General features: G+C 56.8%; 1 protein-coding gene across 2 annotated transcripts; it reads right to left on the reverse strand.

The window, feature by feature from the left end:
* Window positions 1-89: 89 nt before the first annotated feature.
* Window positions 90-10,172, reverse strand: arih2 (ariadne homolog 2 (Drosophila)). 2 transcript variants are annotated; one of them, XM_088637117.1, is made up of 15 exons: window positions 10,015-10,172; window positions 7,739-8,192; window positions 7,141-7,208; window positions 6,873-6,936; window positions 6,343-6,487; window positions 5,645-5,766; window positions 4,851-4,960; window positions 4,236-4,353; window positions 3,858-3,908; window positions 3,556-3,577; window positions 3,025-3,176; window positions 2,395-2,538; window positions 2,226-2,294; window positions 1,388-1,507; window positions 90-927 (listed from the first exon to the last, which is right to left on the reverse strand). In XM_088637117.1, exons 2-15 carry the CDS (start codon window positions 8,003-8,005, stop codon window positions 856-858), a joined length of 1,524 nt encoding a protein of 507 aa, XP_088493243.1. In that variant the 5' UTR covers window positions 8,006-8,192; window positions 10,015-10,172; the 3' UTR covers window positions 90-855. The 2 variants fall into 2 exon arrangements, with proteins under 2 accessions (XP_088493243.1, XP_088493245.1); XM_088637119.1 differs by lacking the exon at window positions 10,015-10,172 and adding an exon at window positions 9,843-10,000.
* Window positions 10,173-11,460: the final 1,288 nt, after the last annotated feature.

Here is an 11,460-nt window from a genome sequence, read left to right on the forward strand (position 1 = left end):
TGACCAGCCTGTACAGCAAACCCTCCCTGCTGAGCTCAGGGAGAACGAACAGATCTGGACTCTCAGAAGTGACAAGACACTAAACTGCATTTTAAAAAAAAGTTCAGTTTTACTTTTAAAACATCTGAACAAACCAAACGCAAGCCAGCGGTCATTTAAAAACCCTTTTTTTTTCTTTCAGTTAACTCTATTTCTGTATTAATGTACAACGGTTGAGAAAATTACAGCTTTTTTTTTGCGGTTTTTGTTTTAATCATCTACTTCTATGATAACAGCCATTTCTCGGAAAACAAAACGATGAACAACCGAAGGAGGAAAAAGAAGAAAACCTGGAGAAGGGATAAACGGACTGGAGGAACAGGAGAGAGGGAGGGAGGGGGAGAGAGAGAGAGAGGGAGGGAGAGAGACCTGTTTCTTTCTGCAGACATCTACGCTGTTCTGATAGCGGTCTGTCCGCGCAGGGCAGGGCAGTTCTCCGCCTGCCTGCCTGTCTGTCTGTCTGTCTGTCTGTCTGTCTGGGTTAGTGTGTCTGCTCGTCTGTCTGCCGGCGCGAGTCCGAGAATCGAGGGGGCCTTGTAGTGCGTCCGCGGAGGAGAGGGGGGGGGGAGCGGAGGGACGAGGAGGGAGAGAGATGGCGGGCGAGACGGAGAGGGACGCGTGTCTGTGCCATTCGGAGGGGAGGCCTCTACACTCTGGCAGAGACGGAGGGAGGGATGGGTGGATGACTGGATGGATTGAGACGGGCGAAGGGGGTCATAACGGAAGCCTTGTGTGTCTGTGTGTGTGTGGGGGTGGAGTAGGGGGGTGGGGGTCGCAGTCCCGCAGTCTTGCCCCCCCCCGCAGGGGGTGGAGATCTCAGGTGTCGTGGAAATCCTTCAGCAGGGTGCGTCTCCGCTGCTCGGCGATGTGCATCTGGTTCTCCAGGTCCTGAGGCGGGGTGGCGGGCCAGAGCAGAAGAGCGGGGAAAAACCAAACGAGAACAGGGAGGAAGTCAGACCAGGCTGGGAGCCACAGACTAATGTCCATCTTCTTCTCCTGCCCACTCTCCTGTCCCCAAGACCACAGCGCCCCCCCCCACCACATCTTCCCCTTCCTCACCCCTCTGTCGCTCTGCTCCTCCTCTCCCTCACCCCACCGTGCTCCCCTGTCCCTCCCTCTTCCTCACCCCTCTGTCACTCTGCTCCTCCTCTCCCTCACCCCTCTGTCGCTCCGCCTCCTCTCCCTCACCCCTCTGTCGCTCTGCTCCTCCTCTCCCTCACCCAAACGTGGTGCCCCTGTCCCCCCCTCTTCCTCACCCCTCTGTCACTCCTCTCCCTCACCCCTCTGTCGCTCTGCTCCTCCTCTCCCTCACCCCACCGTGCTCCCCCTGTCCCCCCCTCTTCCTCACCCCTCTGTCGTTGGCGCTCTGCTCCCCCTCGCCCACTCCTTTCTCATAGCTGTCCGCTCTCTCCACCTTCCAGGAGAGGTTCTCTATCTCCGCCTCCAGCTGGGCCTGCTGGTACTCAAACTGGGAGAGAGAAGGAGGAAGAGAGAGGTTAGGTGGTGGCAAGCTACCGAAAGTCCGTCTGAAATCCAAAGAAAATTCAGAAGCCAAAAAGGAAAGGCAGAGAGAACAGAGAGAGGAGAGATGGACAGGGAGAGAAGTTGACCGAAAGGAACAGGAAGGGAGAAGCAGAGAGAGACAGAGAGAGCGGGCGACACAGGCAGACCTGGCTGCCCAGAGAGGACAGGCTGTGCTCCCACTGCCAGCAGGGAGAAATAGAGACAGAGGTGTGCTTCCTACTGCACTGTGACAGATACTCTGGGATTAGAGAAACATCCTTCCCTAAATTCAGAAATCGAATTCCAGAATTCCCACTCCTGCCAGAATCACAACGGTTCCCAATCCTACTGGGAGAGGGAGGAGGGAACTCAGCTGAACTGGCAGCCCAGTACGTGATCTCCTGTCGCAGCCTGAGAAACAGTGAGCCTGTCTCCCAGTAATGCTCCATCTGTATACAGTACATGTAAATGTAATGATATGGCTTTGTTGTAAATGTCTGTAATATGTCTGTAGATTTTATTTTACTTTTATTTTTTGTTTCGCTTCGTGTTAATTATATTATTTTTATTTGCTTTGGCAGCACTGATTGTACCCATCGGTCATGCTAATAAAGCACCTTGAATTGAACTGAATTGAGAGAGAGAGAGAGAGAGAGAGAGAGAGAGAGAGAGATATTTCTCACCAGCTTCTTGCGAGGCCCTGACTCCATGTAGTAGGCGTAGGGATAGGTGTACTGCAGGGTGTAACGGCACTGAGAACAGACAGCAAAGCGTTAGTTAGTAACTCTCTCTCACACACACACACACACACACTCCGCCCGCGGGCACCCTGCGTGCGTCTGGCGGCCCCACCTTGGCCAGCAGCTTGGCGGCGTTCTGCAGGTACTGCCAGTCGATCCAGGTGCCCAGGTTGTTCATCACCCGCTCCTGGATCTTCTCCTGGATGCGCTGGTAGGTCTGCGCCTCCAGCTGCAGGCTCTTGTTGTGGTTCTCCCACTGCGGGGACACACGGGAGGACGCCTGGCGGATCAGCGCACTAGCACGGCGACCAAGGAACTTGAGCCATATCACCCTGCAAACTCACAACTGGCTCTATCAGCCCACTGAAGCCCAGCAGGTGTGAGCCTGGTCAGTACCTGGATGGGAGACTCCTGGAAAAAACAGGTTGCCGCTGGAAGAGGTGTTAGTGGGGCCAGCAGGGGGTGCTCACCCTGCGGTCTATGTGGGTCCTAATGCACCGAACCGGAAACAGCCACCGGTAAGTTGACGGACAACCTCAACATGGCCTGGCTGCCAATGAGAAGAGCCAACTGGAGGCCGCCTCTGCAGCCAATCACAGGGAGAGCAGCGACTGACCCCGCCCACCCCGTGGGCCCCGCCCACCCCACTGGCCCCGCCCATGTCAGCACCGCCCACCCCCGCTGGCCCCACCCCCGCTGGCCCCACCCATGCTGGCCCCACCCATGCTGGCCCCAAACTCACCCTCTCGAAGTAGAAGAGGTATTTCTTGAGGGCTTCGCGGGCCTGGGCCTGCTGGCTCTGGTTCACGATGTCTGGGTTCTCCTTGTAGCGGCTGCACTCATAATACTCGCTGCCGTGGGTCTTCCAGTCCCCCAGGCACATCCAGCAGAAATCTGAACGGGACGGGGTGCCGGGAAAGGAGTCGGAAAAGTGAGGGAGAGGGAGAGAATGGAAAAGGGACAGGAGGGAGGGAGAGGATGCGGGAGAGGGAAGGAGGGTTGACAAGGGAGGAGAGAAAGATGGAGAGGAGTGTGAGGGAGGCGTGGTGATACAGGAGAGAGGGATTTGGTGAAAGAGGAAGAAGGGACGAAGGCAGACAGCAGGAGAGGAGAACGATGACTCTGAGGTCTGTTTAATGCAACACAAGGCATATTGAACACACACTGCGAGGCACGGCGGCTCTGTGCTTTATCAGCCAACAGCGACACGGGACACAGCGCCGACAAGAATACAACAGCGACAAAGTAAAGAGCTTGACTACGAGCAACTCACCATGCTTGCACTTGGAGCATTGCTGAAAAAAACAGATCAATACAACAGCCGTTACTTCATGCAGTGACACAATCAATACAAGCACTTAACAATATATCAACGTTTCGTGAGATCAAGATGCTTGAAAACTGTGTTATCATCGAACGAGTTTTACATATAATTATTATATAATATTTTACACTAAAAGACCACATTAATTCTTCATTATATTATAAAAAATAGAATATTATCAGTAAAAATTTCTAAACTACAATCAATAGCTTGACACCACTGACTTTGATCGATTAAATAGAATTACTCACCATATGGTTGCAGCCTCCATTTTTCTCAATGCAGATATTGCACTTAGGACACTGAAAAACAAATGGACAAGTCACCACAATGCCCAGCTGTCCCAGCCCCTCACTGTCCCACACTGCCTCCCTCCCTCTCTCTCTCAGCTCTACCCACTGTCCCACACTGCCTCCCTCTCTCTCAGCTCTACCCACTGTCCCACACTGCCTCCCTCTCTCTCTCAGCTCTACCCACTGTCCCACACTGCCTCCCTCTCTCTCAGCTCTACCCACTGTCCCACACTGCCTCTCTCTCTCGGCTCTACCCACTGTCCCACACTGCCTCCCTCTCTCTCTCAGCTCTACCCACTGTCCCACACTGCCTCCCTCTCTCTCTCGGCGACTCACGTCTTTAGTGTGCGCACTGATGTAGTTCGCCGTCTCCGAGTCGTCGGCGCATTTTGTCAGCCACTTCCGTATCGTGGCGCAGTCTGTGGGGGCGTGGTACATCTGGCGGCACTTGAAGCTGAGGCGCAGGGGAGCGGGGAGGAAAAACGAGCCGGACAGGCAGAGCGGAGGAAAAGAAAAGAGGGGTTACAGGACGAAGGACAGGAAGAGCCGGAGAGAGAGTGAGGGGGAGGTAAGATAAGGGTGTAACGAGGCCAACAAACGAGAGGAGGCCAGTTGGCCCACGTGGTTTGATTGGTAGTAGTTAACCGACGCCAGGACCCACTCCAGCGGTTTCTTGAAAAAAGCCAGCGTATCGGCTTCACCAACACGGCTAGGCAGCAGCTGGTTCCTCACTCCCCCCCCCCACCACCCTTTGTGTAAAGAAGTGCCTCCTGCCGTCGGTTCGAAAAAGCAGTTGCACATAGCTCCCACCAGTGCTCTCGGGCTCCTGCTTCTCTGTTGGTTCTGAAGAGCCCCCGCTGTGAGAGAAAGGTGCCGAGGAGGAGGAGGGGGGGGGGGGAGAGTGCTGTGTGTGTGTGTGTGTACGCGTGCGCACGTGGTGCTCGGCATTACCAGAAGACCTCGCTGCAGCGGCTGCACTGGACCCGGCGGGCCAGCGGCTCCTGGACCTGGATCACGATGGGGCAGTCCGCCCCCGGACACAGCTGCAGCTGGAAATGACTCTGAGATTCAGAGAGGAGGGGCGTCAGTCAGGATCCGGTGGGACACGCGTGCGCACACGCTGCGTTACACCCGCTCCTGCCACGGCAACCGGCGGCCGTGACTTCCCGCTTTGAGAGAGGATCCATTCCACCTGTTACCCCCCCCCACACACACACCTGTGACCTGGGGAGCCAGGTACCGAACATCTGCCTCTGCATGACGACCTTCCCCTTGACGCCACCCCCAAGCTCCCCTTTGTGCTCTGCTTCAGTGTTGACGAACTTGCCCGCCCGTTTCCGATCGCGTTTCGGGCTGCGTTTCCGATCGCTTAGCTCGCCCGCCCACATTTGGGTTCTTCTCGGTGCCCTGGGACGCTGCCGAACTCGGGTACGAGCCGCGTGTCATTACACAGCCTGTACCAGAAATCTCAAAGGCACGCACAGTGCCACGGTGCAGACAGGGCCATCTCAGAACCACGTGCACAGGGGAGGGAAGGGGGACTCCCGAGGGAAAGACAGAGACCCAGACAAAGGGTCTGGGGAGGAGGATCAGAGAGGGGGAACGAGGCGAGAGGACAGGCCTGGAGAAAGACGACGCGAGGAAAGAGCACAGAGGAAGAGTGAGGCACTGGTCACAGAGACACAGACAGGAGGGGCAGTCTGCTCCAGGTTAGACGGGAGACGGGCAGATCGCGAGGGACGGACCTCGACGTAGTCTCTGAAGAGGTAGCGTCTGTATTTGTCCTTCAGCTCCTCGCTCGGCAGCAGAGGGAACACGAAGTCCTCGGGCATCCGCAGGGCACAGTCCTGGGCCATACACGAGATACCTGGGGGCAGACAGACAGACAGACGCTGACCGAGTCCGGGGCCGCACGTGACATTCCTGACCGACAGACGGACCAGCTCAACTCCCTCAAAGCCAGCACCTCCCAGAGCAGACATATCTACCCCCCTGATCCTGGAAGGCTGCAGTCCACCGGGAGTAGGATACAGGTATCCGAAAATCCCCAATGAGCACAGCACAGGGAGCACCGGTAACCCAGACACATTGAGTGAACAAGAGATCCAAATCAAAGCTGCTCAGAGTCCTTGAATGAGAAACAGCAGACACAGGGGCCCTCCTGGACCAGGAGTGGACGACAGAGATGACCAAACTTGGTCCCCGAGAACACCAGTGCCTGCTGGTTTCCATTCCTGCCGGGCCCTGAAATCACCAGGGCTCACCAATGCCTTGAAGTGGCCTACTGACTTGCCGAAACTCGAGGTTAATTTGCTTTGGCGCTCAGTCCTGAATTCAAACACACGGTTTCCAACAGAATGAGCAAAAAGGTGAGGTAAGGTGAAGGGCTGCTGCCCTCTCTGCTGATCCGTCTTCTCTCCCGCCCCCCCCCCCGAGCACTCACCCACGCCCACGCCATCCTTCACGAGCACGGTGCAGTGCTGCTCCCAGCATGCCTTGCAGAAGGCGTGCTGACAGGGCAGGGCGAGCAGGGAGTCCTGGCGGACGAGCTGCAGACACACGCCGCACTGCGGGGACTGGGGAGGGAGCTGGGGAGGCAGGGGGAGAAAGTGACGTAAGAACAGGCACCCAGCTTATCCCCGGCCACCTGGCGGGTCCAAAGAACCGCCTCTAGGGAAACCGCACACCTTGGAGTCATGAAATGAGACGTGCGTACAAACACCGCAAGGGACAGTGACAGCAGAGACTGAGCAGTCTGTCAAGTCATCGTGAACAGTGGCCACGCTGAGGCAACGCTGTGCCTTCTGCATGCCGACACATTTCCTTGGGAATCTGTCTCCCAAGGTCCCGTGTGTATTTGCACCTTATTACAGGGCTCAGCATTTCACCACGTTTGCGCAAAGAGGGTAATTAACCGGGGAAGCGCCTATAAACACGTTCATGTGCTCGTTAACGCAGGAGAGGCATACTCACAGATTTACAGGCTCCGGGCTGAACTCGAGCCTCACACAGCAGCTGGGACGAATTGGACTTGAACCTGAAACCCAAGACCAGCGGACAGGTCAGGCAAAACGGTGAGAGGAGGACTTATCGATGAATATTCTGCAGGCGTCTGACAAGGTGAGCAGCTATGTGGGCTTATCAGCAAGATGTGGCCGTCAGTGTAGGAGTGTCAACGAGACCGGCGCTCTCTGTGCGAGGCCTGTCGGTGGGAGATGACACAGTCCAGCTGAGGTCTTACCTGTCCAGTATTTCGGAAACCTGCCAGTGGAAATGAACAAGCACCAGTTTTGCAACAGCAGGCAGAACCTAGAAGGTTGGAAGGATGAAGAGGGAGAAACTTTTTACTATTCAGCTGTAACTCCAGCTTTACTTACGCCACTTCTCCGAAGACTCAGGTCCAACCTTTCCTCTCTTAAATACACACGCAGATCAGCCACTGAGCCGGCCAGTAACAGGCCCTGTGCTACTGTAAGCTTACAGGCGGAGAGTTGGACAACAGAAGTCCACTTCTGTCTCAGAGGGAGTGTGTTGAATGCCCTTCGATGCTTTTTGAGTTTCAGGAATTTAAAATAGTTAAGTCGGGGGTCGGGCCAAAACACACAGACCGACCCAGACAAGTCTGTCCCATTCGCATGATTCCTGCGACACTGTGTGAACCAGACTCAAACAACTGCTGTCTTCCTCGCCACCCCCACTGCCCTTCACCCTGGCCCAGACCTACAGAGACTCCAGACTGTCAATATAGTTCAGCAAGGCCCCCAGCCTCTGCTTGGATTAACAGCTGCTGTTGCTACACCCCACCCTTCCCTCCCTCACCCTCCCTTCAGCTCTCTAACCTTCAGTGCTATAGCCACAGTGTTGACCTCCTCAGCTAGCACTCGCTGGCTCTCCCTGTAGGTCAGACAAGTGAACTGGTATTCTTCTGGATCAAACGAATCGGCGCCCTGCTGCTCCACGTCGCTGGCCACTCCTTCGTAATAATCTGCGATGTCGCCCGTCTCCTCCTCCTCCTCGCCCCCTTCCTCCTCCTCCTCTTCCTCGGAGTTGGCACCGAAGTCTTCCTCGTTGCTGTCGGAGGCCTGGCTGTTCATGTCCACGGACATCACTCGCTCTCACACACACGGCGCACAAGACAAAACTACAAACCACACCCCCGGGGCACAGGGACTACAATTCCCAGCGGCCTCGGCGTCTCAACAGCAGCAGCAGCGGAAGAAGCAGAAGAAGTCCCACCCCCCGTCACTCATTGGGTTCTCTTTTCCTGATCTGGTTTGCCAAGGAATTAGAGACCTGGGATAGAAGGAGGGAAGCAAGGGGGGGGGGGGGAGAGACAGAAGGACAAAGGAAGAGAGAGAGAGAGATAGTGGAGAAGGAGAGAGAGAAGAACACATTCATCCAGTTCTCAGTGACGATAACAGCCAACTTCAAATACTTCAAACATCAATACAAGTGTTACCGGGATGCTGATGTCTCACAAAAACACTAAATGTACTCGTTGTCCTTTATTTGACCAGATGAGCCAAGTGAGGACACGTTTTTTTAAGGACATCGGAGACTCGGAGTGCTCTCGTGTCCACAGCCTGGCGCTGACCGGCGCAGCCCTGTCCTTACACCAGGACACTGCCCAGCGCCCGGGACAACGACGCCTGCGTCCACTCCGACCAGGCCTCCAGCCCACCACCCACCCCTTCACCCGGACCCACAGCTGGGCACGAACCGAAAGCGGCCTGGAGCGGCGCGGGATTCTCCAATCAGGGCGGATATAAAACCGCACTGCAGCTGTCACGACCCCCCCCCCATTGGACACGCAGATCAGCCCAGGCCACACCTAACAGCCGCCACATTTCACACGTGAAAGCCGGCGAGACCTCGGAGCCAACGAGGGAGAATCGCCGTGAGCAACTCGGCCGCGTGAGGGTCCCCATCGGGCTGTATCGCTCTCTCTTTCCCCGCCACGTGAGACCGTGCTTGGGTATCTGCCCGTGCCCTCTGACAGGACGTCAGCCCACCACAGAGCCACCGAGCCGCCTGGCCAGGACTGCGCGGATGAGTCACGAGACAGAGGCCAACCAGATCGTCTGACCCCGGACTCCTCGGAAGGAGGAAGTGGGACGTTTTACTGGAACTGTGGTGGCCCCAAGTAGGTTACAACACACCGCTGTCATCATCATTGCTAACTCGGCTGTCTGCCTGTGCCTCTCGTAGCGATTTCCCTTTTAACCCAACCACGCCAAACCCAAAGAAAGGGACCAGGAGGACAGCAACCCCCGGTGTTCTGGTCAACTCTGTAAGGAAAAAAGCACCCTACTGAAGTGTGCCACAAGCTTCCGGACAGGAAACTGTGACCAGCCGCTTGTCTCGAACGGGTGGGTCTAGACTGTCCGTTCTGTGCCACTAGACAATGAACACAAGACCCCCTCCAACCTCCAGCGGTACCCGACTCTCTCGCCGTCTCCTTAACGCGGCCGTGCCGGCGCTCCCCGGCACGTATTACGGACGAGACATCGCTCGTCTCTCGCTCTGGGCCGGGCGTGTGAGTTCAGCAACGCGGGCGCCGGCTGGGGTGGGTATCCAGGCCGCCAGCATCCCCGCGTCCGGGCTGGGACCCAGCGGTCAGCGGGGAACACCGTGTCCTGAGCGCGCCTCACATTCCGGCCGCGGCTATTAATAGAGCCGCCGACCGGCCAACACGCACGACTCCCCAGGTCCGGCGCGCCAGGGCTCAGCGGGCGGGGAGGCAGCAACAGGAGGCAGGGGCCGGAGCCAGGCTTTGTTTACATCGCGCTTTCGAACTCGCTGCGCTCTCAAACACGAGAAAGTAAAAACAAAGAGAGGACCCTCACCCCACAAGCCCACCTCTCCCCTTCCTCACGTCCACCCAGAACCAGTCCCCGGCCCCTCTAAGGTACGGTCCCTGCTCCCTGTCCCCCCACCGCTGACCTGCACCTTCGCTCCGTTCCCGCAGCGGACAACGAGGCCGCCGCCGCGTCTGACCCGAGCTCGGGGATCGACATGTAAACAAGGCCGCACGGGGATTATCCTCGCCCTCCCCAGCTGCCCCCCTTCGCCACAAGGGTCTCCCGCTCCGGTCCGCCGCCACTACTCCACTCACCACTGGGGCCGCTGTCAACCCGTTTCGTTCTGCGGACTTTCGGCCCAGATCCGGCGACTTGCGCTCGACTCGGTTCCACTACCCGACCTGCAGCAAAAGGGAACACAGGAAACACAAGGGGAACTCGTCGCTGCGTCACGTCCGGCTGCAGGGAAAGGGGGGGAGGGGTTTCTGGGATAAAGGGGGAGGGGATTATCGCGGTGTGGGCGGGGTCTGTTTGTGTGTTGTTGACGGCGCCTGATGAACAGCTCTTGCCTACTGCGGGTTACTTCTTTAAAGCCCAGAAAGAAAAATAAACTTTTTTTTTTTAGTTTTTCAGCTGCTGGAGCTGAAGACAGGTTTAAGGCCACATTAAGTTTAGGTGTGGGTGAGAAGCTACAGCTTGCCCACGATGGGAGGCTGGCTTTTGGATTGACGGCAGCGTTAAGGGGCACTGTATAGGCTGGGAGTTAAAGTCGGGGGTCAGTGTCAGTATCAGGGGCTCCAGGCATCAGAAAGGTGTCAGGCAAGAGGAGCCACCCAGCCCACGTAGTTCATCTGGCTGCTGGGAGATAACTCCTGTGAACAATCTCCTCGAGCTGTTTCTTTAAAGACGCCAGGGTATCGGCCTCAACGGCAGAATGGCGTGTGCCAGACTCCCACCACCCTTTGTGTAAAGAAGTGTCCCCTGTTCTCGGACGAATCCATGCAAGCTCCACACCCTGCACTCAGAACCCCGGAGCTGTTGCGAAGTTGTGCTACCCTGCCTGCCCACACCCCGTGTCACCAGTGGAGTTTTTAAATCCCACAGTTCACCTTTGAAAGTTCTGCTTTTGCGCTCCCTTGCGTTGCTCTGCTTGTTGCCCGGTGTTTAATTCTGAACCTCCTGTGTGGACCGCTCCAGGCGGCGCTCCTCTGCGCCACATGGATTTCGACCTCTCGGTCATCCGTCAGCGCCTGAGCCGTCCTCGAAGAGAAGGCCCTCAAAGTCATCGTGTCAACACGCGGGTGCTGGGGCTGGAGCTCAGGCTCAGGAGGGCAGGCCCCGGCCGGGAGAGGTGACTGTCCGGCTCCTCTGCTGGCCCGCTGAGGCAGGACACCCCTGGGAGAGGGGAGTGAGAGGTCGACTCTGTGTCCGCATGGCGCTTCTTGCGAGGCGTGGGGTTAATGGGACTGACTGTCCCTGGCCTAGTTATTAGCGCAGGGGCAGTAATCTGTTTAAAGGCCTGACGAAGGAATCCCTGCCTGTAATCCTCACAGGCCAGTCTGTTCCTGCAGAGGGGTCCCTCTCTGCTCAGGCCGTGTCCTTCACTCGGATAAGTGACCTTTGCACCTCTGAGCCTCCGCTAATCCCCACTACATCTCTTTCACCCCCCAGTCCCTCACTCTGTCCCCCTTCCTCTCCTTACACAAACGCCACGTAGGCTGAGGCTCAGTGAAATCAGGGTGAAACCATCACAAACTCCT

Source organism: Lepisosteus platostomus, chromosome 6, assembly GCF_059453375.1.
Source record: "Lepisosteus platostomus isolate fLepPlt1 chromosome 6, fLepPlt1.hap1, whole genome shotgun sequence".
Taxonomy (NCBI): Eukaryota; Metazoa; Chordata; class Actinopteri; order Semionotiformes; family Lepisosteidae; genus Lepisosteus; species Lepisosteus platostomus.

Excerpts from the sequence above, each read along its gene's own strand:
- arih2 (XM_088637117.1), bottom strand. The coding sequence starts at position 8,005 with ATGTCCGTGGACATGAACAGCCAGGCCTCCGACAGCAACGAGGAAGAC. Across the intron at positions 2,295-2,394 it reads CCGCCAAGCTGCTGGCCAAG|TGCCGTTACACCCTGCAGTA; the intron begins GTGGGGCCGCCA and ends GTCTGTTCTCAG. Across the intron at positions 1,508-2,225 it reads CAGGGCCTCGCAAGAAGCTG|TTTGAGTACCAGCAGGCCCA; the intron begins GTGAGAAATATC and ends TCTCTCTCCCAG.